Source organism: Dama dama, chromosome 15 (assembly GCF_033118175.1).
Source record: "Dama dama isolate Ldn47 chromosome 15, ASM3311817v1, whole genome shotgun sequence".
NCBI lineage: Eukaryota > Metazoa > Chordata > Mammalia > Artiodactyla > Cervidae > Dama > Dama dama.
Window position 1 is genome coordinate 63,540,866 of NC_083695.1, and position 13,440 is coordinate 63,554,305.

At 46.9% G+C, this 13,440-nt stretch overlaps 1 protein-coding gene across 1 annotated transcript in view; it reads right to left on the minus strand.

Moving 5' to 3' along the window:
* Positions 1 to 2,755: 2,755 nt before the first annotated feature.
* PDLIM1 (PDZ and LIM domain 1) overlaps positions 2,756 to 13,440 on the minus strand; it is a 40,389-nt gene continuing 29,704 nt past the window's right edge. The window contains exons 5-7 of the mRNA XM_061162239.1: positions 10,478 to 10,629; positions 3,713 to 3,830; positions 2,756 to 3,288 (exon numbers count right to left, since the gene is read on the minus strand). Coding sequence (XP_061018222.1) covers positions 3,102 to 3,288; positions 3,713 to 3,830; positions 10,478 to 10,629 — 457 coding nt within the window. The 3' untranslated portion in view covers positions 2,756 to 3,101. The remainder of the gene's footprint in view (positions 3,289 to 3,712; positions 3,831 to 10,477; positions 10,630 to 13,440) is intronic.

Here is a 13,440-nt window from a genome sequence, read left to right on the forward strand (position 1 = left end):
CCCTTGAGGTGTGCCCTGGATACGTGGGCACATCAGATCCTAGGCGTGGTAAACCAGCAGAGAAGCCTGTCCAGAGGAGGCTTTGTCCTGGAAGACCACTGGTGTTAACTAAATCAAGAAGTAGAAGAGTGTTGCAAATCAGAGGGAATCACTTCATCAAAGTCTGTGACTCTGTTTTTCCTCTTCAGGAAGTTGTCCAAAGGCTTAGCATTTAAAGAATGATGGAATATTAAGAGGCATTCCAATACATTCCTTCTATTTTTGCCCTCATTTTAGTATATGTGCTGCTGAAGCGAGCACTTTGCCCTCATTTTAGATTAAGCATGACAGAAGAAATAAAATCAAATGAACATGGTAGGCAAGCACAACAGACCAAACCTTAAAATTACTCTTGGCTAAAATAATTCTATAAACCAATGGCTGCAGGAAAAGAGGAGTTCTTGGCCATAAAACACACAACTTGTACTGAGGATAGTAATGCTGACACCCTGTTTCATATTGTTAGGAAGTTAATTAGCCTTGGAGGCTGTAGATAGCAGCCATGGTGGTCACTTGACACTCCCAGGATCTGACCTCCACTGGAAGGGAGGCACCCTGCACCTCAGATCCACTCCTAAGAATAATACTATCATTAAACAAGTGTCAGACATTTGGCACATTATCTGAAGAAAAGAACTGGAAAAAGTTCTAAGAGTGTAATACCCATTCATCCTTTTCCAATCAATAAACCCAAATCACAATTGTTACTATATTTGTAAATCCATCAAACTTGCTGTGGTTCAGAGAGCTTTCATTTTGTGTGGATTTGCCCAAATTAAGAACTTTCAATCATCTTGCCTTTTACAAACTTAGATACAGAAAAGAGTTTAAAGTAAGAATTGTGCCCAGCAGTGTCTGACTCTTTTCCACCCCAAGGACTGTAGCCCACCAGGCCCCTCTGTCCATGGAATTTTCCAGGCAAGAATACTGGAGTGAATTGCCATTTCCTCCACTATGTGATTTTCCCAACCCAGAGATTAAACCGTGTCTTTTGTATCTCCTGCATTGGCAGGTGGATTCTTTATCACTAGCAACACATCGGAAGCCCAGAGTAAGAACTAATTGCAGACAGAAAAGGAAAGAAAAATCAAGAACTTCAAAATAGTTTTCTGCCTGAAAGTTTTGCTTCAGGTCTTATAGGCTACAACTGCTTATGTCTAAACTGTCCCTGGTATGTCCAAGTTTCAGAGAACTGCAAAGTAAAACCCTAGCACTACCAGCTAATTAGAATCCTTACTCTTAGAAAGCTAGTCCATAAAAGACATCATCCACAAAGAACATCAGCTATTACCCATGATGGTGAATACTACTTAAGGCAGACAATTTGCTCTTTCAGAGTAGGGTTGGTGGAATGATCTGTCCATCTCCTAACAAATCAGTCTCTAGAGTGATGGGAGTGCCATTGTTTGAGCAAATGACTTCACTAGTGGTTAGTCACCAAGAGATGACCTTTGGTAACCTCAACTATGGTTTTTCCAGTAGTCATGTATGGATGTGAGAGTTAGACCATAAAGAAAGCTGAGCACCAAAAGCTTTAAACTGTGGTGTTGGAGAAGACTCTTGAGAGTCCCTTGGACTGCAAGGAGATCCAACCAGTCAATCCTAAAGGAAATCAGTCCTGAATATTCATTGGAAGGACTGATGCTGAAGCTGAAACTCTAATACTTTGGCCACCTGATGTGAAGAACTGACTCATTTGAAAAGACCCTGATGCTGGGAAAGATTGAGGGCAAGAGCAGAAGGGGACGACAGAGGATGAGATGGTTGGATGGCATCACCGACTCAATGGACATGGGTTTGGGTGGACTCTGGGAGTTGGTGATGGACAGGGAGGCCTGGTGTGCTGCAGTTCATGGGGTCGCAAAGAGTCGGCCATGACTGAGTGACTGAACTGAACTGATGCTGGGAAAGATTGAAGGTGGGAGGAGAAGGGGATGACAGAGGATGAGATGATTGTATGTCATCATCAACTTGATGGACATGAGTTTGAGCAAGCTTCGGGAGTTGGTGATGGACAGGGAAGCCTGGTGAGCTGCAGTCCATGGGGTCACAAAGAGTCAGACACAACTGAGTGACTGAACTGAACTGAACCTCAGATCTCTGATGCAAGGCTCCTTAACAGCCAGGGTTCCCCGTCTCTTCTATGAGGAGAATGCATTTGCCACTTCCCTGAGCAACCTGCAGGTTTAGGGCTGCTGGCCACCTTCCTGAGTTTACTTCCCTTCATAAAGGAGAGGTTGTAATGGCAGCAAACCAGCCTGGGGAGGGACTTACTAGGGAGTATCTTAAGGCCATTTGGAAAGCATTCATTTCTTCAGGTAAGTCCCAAAACAGCCAGATGTAAAGAAAATATTCTGTTACAACATAACTATCTTATATTAGCATCAGAGAATAATTTGGAGTAAGCTGCAAAGAAATAAAGGAACATGGCTGTTGGGACTTCCCTGGCGGTCCTGAGGTTAGGACTCCGTGCTCTCACTGCCAAAGACCTGGATTCCATCCCTGGTTGGGAACTAAGATCCTGAATGCTCTGTGGCAGGGCCAAAAAAAGAACTTAGCTGTTTCAAATGCCAGTGTTCTCACACCTGGAGGAAAAGGCCTGCAAATCTCAAAGGAGTGGAAACCCCAAAACAAAAGGAAAGGCCTCAGAAATCTTGTCTGGCTTGAGATAAGAAAGAGGACACGTGGTCACATGGTAAAGAGATACCACACTGCCTTTAAGTCTATTAATTTATTGAGTAAAAATGAAATCATCGTCAGACATATTAAATTCAGTTTGGTTTGAATTTGGCTGATGTCCACTTGCAGCAGAGATGAATGAAGGGAAAGAGAAGACAGTGACGCTGGCAAAGGGACACCGAACAAGGCCATTTTCCATTAATTATAAAAGCAGGCATCACAAAGCCAGTGTGAGTCATTAGCAAAGGGGGACGTGATGCTGAATGAGCAGCGACAAAACCAAAATAAGTGAGAACTCGGAAGAAGAGAGAGGCCAGAGCTTTCAGAGGACAAAATTCAACAGAGGCTGCGTGGAGAGCAGCACTGTGCGCGGAGCTGCCCGCTCACTTGGGGAACACCGTGATCACGTCATAGCCCTCCGGTGGAGTGACCCGCTCCCGGGCATGCTTTTCACAGTAGATCTGATCCTCCACGAAGAAATGGCCCTTCTGTTTCAGGTTGGTGCCACAGTCGGTGCACACGTAACACTCGGGGTGGCGGTGACGTTCCCGTAGCTTCACGAACACGCCGCTGCAAGGAGGAGAGGTGCTCCATTAGTGATGAGCACCTGAAGGTGACAGGCCGGGGCTCCTCCCAAGGGGCCCATCCAAGGGCAGATCAGAGCCTCCCCACTGGCCTCCAGTCTTAAAGGGGCTTCTCCTGCCTGGAGGCCAGAGACCTTCCCCTTGAAGACTTCCGGAAGTCCCTCCCACTTCAACAGAGCAGCCCTGCTTTTTCTGGCTTTACATGTTCATACCCTAAGGGTTTCACAGCCAAGGAAAGCCTTCACCACCTGGCTCTGAGACACAGGACCAACCTCGCCTCTCTCCTCCATCTTCCAGGCAGGATTTTTTTCTCCATCACACCCACAATGGGCAGCATGAAGCACTTTCCACATTTTCATGGTTTACACAACCTGCAGGGCCACCGATGCCTGGGGAAGGCAAATACTCACACAATGCCAGTGCCACATTTGTCACACATGGGCAGCTTCTGGGCATTTCCAATTGATGCAGCCACTTTGGTGACCGGAGCCTTAACACTTCTGAATCCTGAGGGCTTGTTGGGATCCCCTAAGAGGAGGAAAACACTTGGGTTAGCCAAGAAGGGCAGGACTGTATAAGCATCTAGCTCTTTCAGAGTCACTTATATGTATGTTCCAGCAAGGTCATGGGCACCAGAATCAAATAGACTTGACTGCTGTGTGATCCTGGGCAAGTTACTTAACTTCTCTTCCCACAGTTTCCTTTTCTATAAAATAGGAGAACGTTTCCCCTTCAGAGTGGAACAAAATGATTGAAAAAGACACATGCAGCCCTCCCTGGCATATATGGTCAGCCCTCAAGACAAATTATATCACATGCTGATTAAATACATGCAAACATTGATATGGGACTTAAAAATACCTTACATAGATGGAAAAAATTTAAAACACATGAAAATCAAATGGCAGCGTAGTCAGATGCCAAAAGAAACCCACATAACAAGGACAACAAAATCATTATAGTACAGAATGCTAGAAGAAGTCAGATAAAAACTACCTGCCGCAGAGCAGAGACAGTAGCAGCCTTCCTGCAGTCAGCTTTCTGTATGCAAAACCAGCTCCTAATTTCTAGAGCTCTGCCTACAGCCCAGTTCATCACCTGTGTAGGTAGCTGTGAATAATAATGGTAAGCTACTAATATTACTATTATTGCTATATATTTGGCTGGCTGTGTTTCCACATCACATTTTCTTTTCCCCTGTGATGGTGGCCCAGTGAGTATTGTTATGTTTGTCAGCTATTTACACATCTCTGTCTGGACTACAAATTACTGGAGCACCAGAGCTCTGTTTCATATATTTTTTTCAACACTCCACAGACCCTACCACAGGCTTAGCAGAAAAGAATGGTGGGCTACACATCAGCAGACGAATGGATAAGGAAGCTGTGGTACATATACACCATGGAATATTACTCAGCCGTTAAAAAGAACTCATTTGAATCAGTTCTGAGATGGATGAAATTGAAGCCCATTATACAGAGTGAAGTAAACCAGAAAGATAAAGATCATTACAGCATACTAACACATATATATGGAATTTAGAAAGATGGTAATGATAACCCTATATGCAAAACAGAAAAAGAGACACAGATGTACAAAACAGACTTTTGGACTCTGTGGGAGAAGGCGAGGGTGGGATGTTTCGAGAGAACAGCATGTATATTATCTATAGTGAAACAGATCACCAGCCCAGGTGGGATGCATGAGACAAGGGCTCAGGCCTGGTGCACTGGGAAGACCCAGAGGAATCGGGTGGAGAGGGAGGTGGGAGGGGGGATCGGGATGGGGAATACATGTAACTCCATGGCTGATTCATGTCAATGTATGACAAAACCCACTGCAATGTTATGAAGTAATTAGCCTCCAACTAATAAAAATAATTGGAAAAAAAAAAAAAAAAAGAATGGTGGGCTACAGTCCATAGGGTTGCAAAGAGTCAAAAATGACTGAAGCAATTGAGCATACAGACATGCACAGCCCAAGGTATCATCTTGCCTTTCCAAACCTTTCTGCCTTTCTTGGTCACAGTCCCAGCTTTGTTCATTATAGAATCTTTTTTTTCTTTTTGTATTAATTTTTATTTTTAAAAAATATTGCACTCAAGTATTATTTCTGTCTTGATTATCGAGTTTTGGGGTGCCAACTTAAATTCTTTACCCAAAGCAAATGCCTCCCTCATCTAATCCTAATTCTGGCCCTGCCTGAAGGGATCTGAGAGGGGCCTGGCTGGGCAGCCTCATAACTCTGAGTGTCCCAAACAAGTTCCCTCACTTTCTGGCTGGAACCAGCTCGGCTGTCTACCTGCTGTGAAGACAAGGAAATGGCATCTTTGCATACCTGGAGTTTGGAAAGAAAATCGTTAGTTCTAAGGGAGCCAAACCTATGAGGTCAGGGTCTCTCATGTGATGGACTGCTTTTCACAGAAAAATTACCAGGAAAGGTAGGAAGTGCAGGAAGAGAGAAGTAACACGACACATGAGCCCCACTTGGTAGGAGAACCCACATCTCTTTTTGGAACAGAGAGAAGTGAACTGATGGAGCTGGGCACAGTGTGAGTCGAGAAGGCTGTGTGCTGCCTAATGCTGATCTTGCTGGGCCTTATGCAGCCCTGCAGCACCACCTGCTGGCTCGATTTTCTTCTCTTACCTAGTCAGCCAACACTGCAAATGCAAAGAAAATTCCACACCTTTTTTCTGTCCACTTCACTGCTCAACAACACTGGAGGGCTCCACACTGCCTACAGACTCAAATTCATGGTCCTTAACCTCACACCTGGTGGTCCTCCATGACCTGAACTGCAGACCACCTAAGGATTCTCCCAAAACCCTGGGCACCTGCCAAAATGAGCCTAGATACCTTCTGAGCAAGCCTCCAGCTGACTGCACCTGGGAAGTCCTATATTAGATAAATGTCACCGCAATTTAAAAAAAAAAAAAAAAAAGACTCCTTCTCCCTGCAAATTTTAGAATTTGACCTAGAGCAAGAGGGAGTGTGACGAATCCCAGACCCTTTCTCCCATTCCAGAGGCTAAATTTCACCCCAAATGAGAAGACCCACATTGAGTCTGGAGATTTATCACCAAGCCCTGCTGCAGCCTGGTGGCTCAGATGGTAAGGAATCCGCCTTCAATTCGGGAGACCCAGGTTCAATCCCTGGGTCGGGAAGATGCCCTGGAGGAGGGAATGGCAACCCACTCCAATATTCTTGCCCAGAGAATTCCATGGACAGAGGAGCCTGGTGGGTTACAGTCCATGGGGTCACAAAAAGTCGGACATGACTGAGCAACTAACACTTTCACTTTTTTCATCTGCTAGAGCCAAACTTCCCACTGGGGCCTCACTGACTGTGTGCCTGCCACTTTGCACATGTCACTTCCCTCCAGGCTTTAAACCACCTGTGAAGTAGCCATTATTAGCCTCACTGGACATGTGCAGAGAATAGGACTTAGAGAGATGAGCCACTCCCTCGAGGTCTCGTGGTGAGTCATGGACAGATCCTGGACACCAGTGCTGCTGCTTCATGAACCACGGGCCTTCCCAAATGACAGCAGCCCTCACCAAGTGCTTTTACCATACACCAGCCACTGCCCTGAGCTTTGACCATTATATCTCAAATGAAAACAGGCATTTGAGCTCCCTCACTTGAGAGCCTTCTGCATGTGGTAGATGTCTGGATTGGAATTTATGCTGTTTCTTTTGTGAAAATTTAATGCAAGTGCATATTAAGAGATAAAGGACAGACCACGAGATCTATCTCCCTTTTCATTTTTAGCAAAATTTTTATTTTATTTGGCATAAGAAGATATCCAGTCATCCAACCCAGGGGAGAAAAACTATAATTCTCAAACTCTCTTGTAACTATATAGGGCCATGTGACTAAATTCTGGTCAAAATATAAATGGAATAGTCACGTGGGACTTCTGGGAAAAAGCAAGCTGGTTCATCTGGAAGATGGAGTCCTCAGTTAGCCTTCCTGGTGCCTGGAAGTAGGCTTGATGGCTGGAGCACCAGCTGCCAACCAGCACCAGGAGGTAGCCTTGAGAATGAAGACCACTGACTTGGCAGGCAGAATACAGGATGGAAGGGGTCTAGATATTGATGAGCAGGGAACTGCCACCTCAGGACAGTTCAGTGATCCTGGGCTTCAGGTCCTTCTCTGTGACCTCTGTGACCTGAGGGCATTCAGCAAGCTGAGCCCTGCAAGGTATATGTTCTACTTTGGGTTGGAACAGATTGACATTTCCTTCCTTAAATAAAGGGTTTTACACCCATTTATTCAGAGTAAAGTTGTGATTTCTCACATGTTTTGAAAAACCATCATCCTCTAGGGTTGGACCCCAAGACATCAGTCAGTTGGGCTAAGACTGGAACTTAATATAGAGTATATTACTCATTCCTTCCAAACTGCACAGGTACTCCAAGCAAAGGGAGATATTGCTGGTAGGGATAATATCCTTCTAGCATAAAAGAAGAATTTTCCTAACTTCCTGTGCCTCTAAATTGCCAATTTCTCTAAGGAAATTGGGGAGGAAGTGGGGAGGAAGCCTGGGGGTGCTGGGTGTGTTCAGTAGGGGACTTTCAGCTCAGGAAGGACTCCTGGGGAGCCAACTCTGCAGTTGGGGACTTTCAGGAGGAAGGGGACTCTTCCAGAGGGAGCTCAGTTCTGACCCTCAGTGGCTGCACCAGGCAAAGAGCCAGCCTCTCTGGAGCCTGGCTGAAGTGGATCTCACAGAACCACCACATGTCCCTACCAACTCTCTCTTCACAGGCAGGCACACTGGGAGGCAGGACTCCAGTAAGCCTCAGGGAAAAGGACAGTGCAGAGTATGGAGGGCTGGGGCCCAGGAGGGCTGCAAACCCCAACTCTCCAGACATCACTGGTAGCTAGTTTGACAGAGAGAATCAGACGTGCTTATGAATGACCACCTGGGAGGTGGGTGAGCCTGACGGCTGTGGCTCACAGGTCACCTTTTTGAGAAGGAGGAAAAGCCTCCCTTCTACAGCACCCCCGTCTGCCAGAAATTTCTCACTGTTGTTGCCACAAAGCTGAGACAGCTTGCTGCCATCTGCTTGAAAATTATCATAAGAAACAGTGTCTGATGTATACAGGGCAAAGACTATCTCCTGAGACCTGCAGAGCCACACGGGTAGCCCTGGGTGCCTCGAGCATCGGATCTCACATGTGGACAAGCTAAGGCTGGCCTGGAACCTCTCGATGAGGTTTCAACCATCATCACAGTTATGAAGCACCTACTGTGTGCACCAGTCACAACGATGGGTGTTTTGTATAATTTGATCCTCACACCAATCTTAAGAGGAAAGGATTTTTATCCCAATTGACAGATAAGCAAACAAGTCTAGAAAGGTTCAAAGGGTTGCCTAAGGTCAATTCTGGGGTATGTGGCCACACTGGGGGCCTTCAGAGGGGCCATCCATCTACAGCATCCACCCTAGAGCAAGAACAAGTGCACGGCCCCAGAGTGAAGCCCAGAGCCTGGCTTCCCTGTGCTGCTGATTCACTCACTCAGCTGTCACAACCCACGACCTTCACCCACTCACACGTGCCAACAACCACAGAAGCATGATATGTGGGCTCAAACAAAACTAGTGGCGAACAGACAGCCCCACACAACGCCACAACCATCAAGTTCACCCCTGCCCTCAGTCTCCCTCAGTGCCTCTGACAGGAAACAGCTAAGCAGGTGTGGCTGAGAGCTCATTCAGTCCCCCCTCTTTTTTTTAAAGAGCTTTTAGCATTTAAGAGGCTGGCCTTCCAAAGCACACTGTGCTTTCTCCACTGCTCAGGCTGTGTTCACCTGTGTTTCAGCAACAACTACCCCTCAGCCCAGGCCTCAAACAACAGCTTCTGACCACACACACACACACACACACACACACACACACACACACACCCCTGATTACCTTTCTCCAAACAACAGCTTCTGACTACACACACACACACACACACCCCTGATTACCTTTCTCCTCAGACTCCAGGACACACACACACACACACACACACACACACACACACACACACCCCTGATTACCTTTCTCCTCAGACTCCAGGACACACACACACACACACACACACACACCCCTGATTACCTTTCTCCTCAGACTCCAGGACACACACACACACACACACACACACACCTGATTACCTTTCTCCAAACAACAGCTTCTGACCACACACACACACACACACACACACACACACCCCTGATTACCTTTCTCCTCAGACTCCAGGACACACACACACACACACCTGATTACCTTTCTCCTCAGACTCCAGGACACACACACACACACACACACACACACCTGATTACCTTTCTCCTCAGACTCCAGGACATACACACACACACACACACACACCTGATCACCTTTCTCCTCAGACTTCAGGACACACACACACACCTGATCACCTTTCTCCTCAGACTCCAGGACACACACACACACACACACACACACACACACCCCTGATTACCTTTCTCCTCAGACTCCAGGACACACACACACACACACACACACCTGATTACCTTTCTCCAAACAACAGCTTCTGACCACACACACACACACACACACACACCCCTGATTACCTTTCTCCTCAGACTCCAGGACACACACACACACACACACACACCTGATTACCTTTCTCCAAACAACAGCTTCTGACCACACACACACACACACACACACACACCCCTGATTACCTTTCTCCTCAGACTCCAGGACACACACACACACACACCTGATTACCTTTCTCCTCAGACTCCAGGACACACACACACACACACACACACACACCTGATTACCTTTCTCCTCAGACTCCAGGACATACACACACACACACACACACACCTGATCACCTTTCTCCTCAGACTTCAGGACACACACACACACCTGATCACCTTTCTCCTCAGACTCCAGGACACACACACACACACACACACACACACACACCTGATTACCTTTCTCCAAACAACAGCTTCTGACCACACACACACACACACACACACACCCCTGATTACCTTTCTCCTCAGACTCCAGGACACACACACACACACACACCTGATTACCTTTCTCCTCAGACTCCAGGACACACACACACACCTGATCACCTTTCTCCTCAGACTCCAGGACACACAGACACACACACACACACCTGATTACCTTTCTCCTCAGACTCCAGGATTTCCTGCAAAACCAGGAACGAAGTGGACTGCTTCGGAGGCTCATTTAACTCCTGCTTCTCCTGAAGCATCTTGTAAACTTCAGATTCTTTGTCGATGACGAGTCCGCTTGGGAGCTGAGAATGGTCTAAGCTGTAAAGAATGTTTGCAAGTTCATTAGGACACATCAGAAGTTAGGGGAAAAAAATCCACCAGGCACCCCCTTCCAAGTAAAGATACCCCTGTGTCAAAGAGTGAAGAGAAATTATCCCAATGGATGAAGCCAGCTCCTGATGCAGCCATGGACCCCCTGATGATACGGTGAGGTGTCTGTAGGCAGGGTCGGTTGCTGCTTCAAGTCAGTAAGAGGCTAGTTTGGGTGATTCAATTACTCTTTGGCCTAATCCCATGGAACGGGAATGCTGTGCTTCTTTCAAAATTATATCAACAATATTATGTCGAAAGAAAATTTAGAAGAGGGAAAATGTCAACCATAACTGAGCACTGAAAACTCAGCTGGGTCCCCTTAGTCCAGGCCTCATTCTTTCCCCAGAGCAGAAATCAGTGTTTCCTGATGATATCAAAATGCTGTCTCTGTCTCTATAAACTCTCATTCTCAGGGCAAGGAGCTCTGGTCTCTTTACCTACCATACAGAGGTAACAGTGTATGCCTTGTCCAGTTCACAGGGTTGGTGGCAAGGATGAGAAAGGTAAGTACTTTGTTTTTTTATTGGAGTACAGTTGTGTTAGTTTCAGGGATAGAGTGAATCAATTATACATATACATATACATATATCCAGTCTTTTTTAGATTGTTTTCCCATATAGGCCATTACAGAGTATTGAGTAAAGTTCCCTGTGCTATACAGTAAGTCCTTATCAGTTATCTATTTTATATATGGTAGTGTGTATATGTCAATCCCGAACTCCCAATTTATCCTTTCTCCCACCCCTAAACCCCCGCCTTTTCCCTCTGGTAACTATAAGCTTGTTTTCTACACCTATGACTCAGTTTCTGTTTTGTAAATAAGTTCATCTGTACCATTTTTTTTTTAGAATCACATATAAGTGATATCACATGATATTCGCTCTTATCTGGCTTAACTTCACTATGGCAATCTCTAGGTAAGTACTCTGTAAAAAATACAGTGCTGCTCCATGTAAGGGAGATTGGGGGGGGCGGGGTGGTGACAGAGGCCTCAGCTCGAGCCTAGGGATGGGGCAAACCAGGCCTTGCTGTCCACACCTCCCCTTGTCCCTCTGGGCTCCCCAGGACAGGATGAGACAGGCAAAGTCGGGCCTCTTTCCTCCAGAGCCCATTTTCCAGGGGAGGCAGTGCTGCTGCCTGGTCTGAGGGAGGGAGGAGAGTGAAAGGGAGGCAGACTCCAGTGAGCTTTACCTTTGAAGTCTGTCCTGAGTCCCACCCCCTCCACTGCCTGCCCTAGCCATGCCATCCATTAACAGCTCAGCTAACCAGCTTCCTAACTTGTCCTCTGGCCGCCACTCTCAGCCCCTGGAACTGTCTTTCCTCTGACCGGAGGCCAGAGAGAGATTTTAAACATAAGAATCAGACTATGTCGTGATGTGGCTCAAAGTGTTCTCATCTGACTCAGAACCAAATATTTACAGTTTTAATAACAAAAACACAAGCTTAACCAAATTCATCTTCTTTGGAGTAAATATTTGCTACAAAAAGTACAAAGGCCATAAAAGATGTGGTTCTGCTCCCCTCCAAGCACATCGCTTGGTACCCTCTGCTTACTCCAGGCAGACAAGCCTTCATGGGGTTTCTAGGACACACCAGCCTCAGACCCTTTGCACATCCTACTCCCTCTGCCTGGAATGATCCCTCCCCGCGTGGCCCTGCGGCCTCCACGCTTCATTCAGGTCTCTGCTCAGATGTCCCTCCTCAGAGGGGTCCCCGACCCTCAGTTTAAAACAGTCCACCCTGTCCACATCACTCCACCTCTTGCTCTGCTCCATCTTTCTCCACATGTTTCTAACTCTTTTACCACGAATTATACTTATTTCTTTATTGTCTATCTCTCCCTGCAAAGCAAGCCCCATGAGGGCTGGGCTATGGCCTGTCTTTTCCATCACTGTGGGTCCTGCCCCAGAACAGTGCCTGGCACAGGGTCAGAGCTTGGCAGGAATTAGGGAAGTAGATCAAGTCCCTCTCTCCTCCTCGCTGCACCCTGTCTCTGCTCCTGTGGGGTCACAGGGAACCCCTCAAGGCTGTGCCAGGGAAATGGGCAAACCGGGTTCCTGGGTCCTGATCACCTGCGGCCTCAGAGCCTCGGCTGCTTTTTCAGAAGCCGCCACCCGCTGGGGAAGAGGGACAGTGTGCCTGGGGGAGCCAAAGAGGAAATACCAGATGGCGATGCAATTTATAACCCCACCCATTGTATAGTTAGTTTACATTCCATTTTAAATGTGCCTCAAGTCACAAGGTCACTCATGTCAGTGAAATTCCGGGTTTTTGCTTTGACTACACAGCCAGGTTCTCACAGTTGAGGACAGAGCCCTCTAAGAGTGACAACTGCTCTGCTGCTCTTGGGGAAGGTCAGCATGTAATGGAGAGAGACGCATCAGCGGGTCACCTGTGCTGGCCGTGGGTGCAGGAGGGGCTGGCCACCACCTCTGTCCGCCCACAGTGGGTGGCCCCTGCACTTGTCTCTCTCTTCCATCTCCCCAGGCAGGTGATGGGCCACTCTGAGGAGTGACAGTCACCAAGGGCCATGGTCTTCCTCTGGCCCACCTTTTCAGCCCTATCATTTGAGTTACACGCCAGACTCCTTCTTTGGGTCTTGAGTTCTGAGCTTTGCCCTGTACTAAATGAATTATGTTATTTTGACAAATGCTTTTTTTTGTTACACTTAGAACTATTTTAAAATCAAGATCAGACCGTGGAATGTTCTTAGGGAGAATTTTTCCCCTTCTTTGGCGTATGTTGTTATGTCTGGAA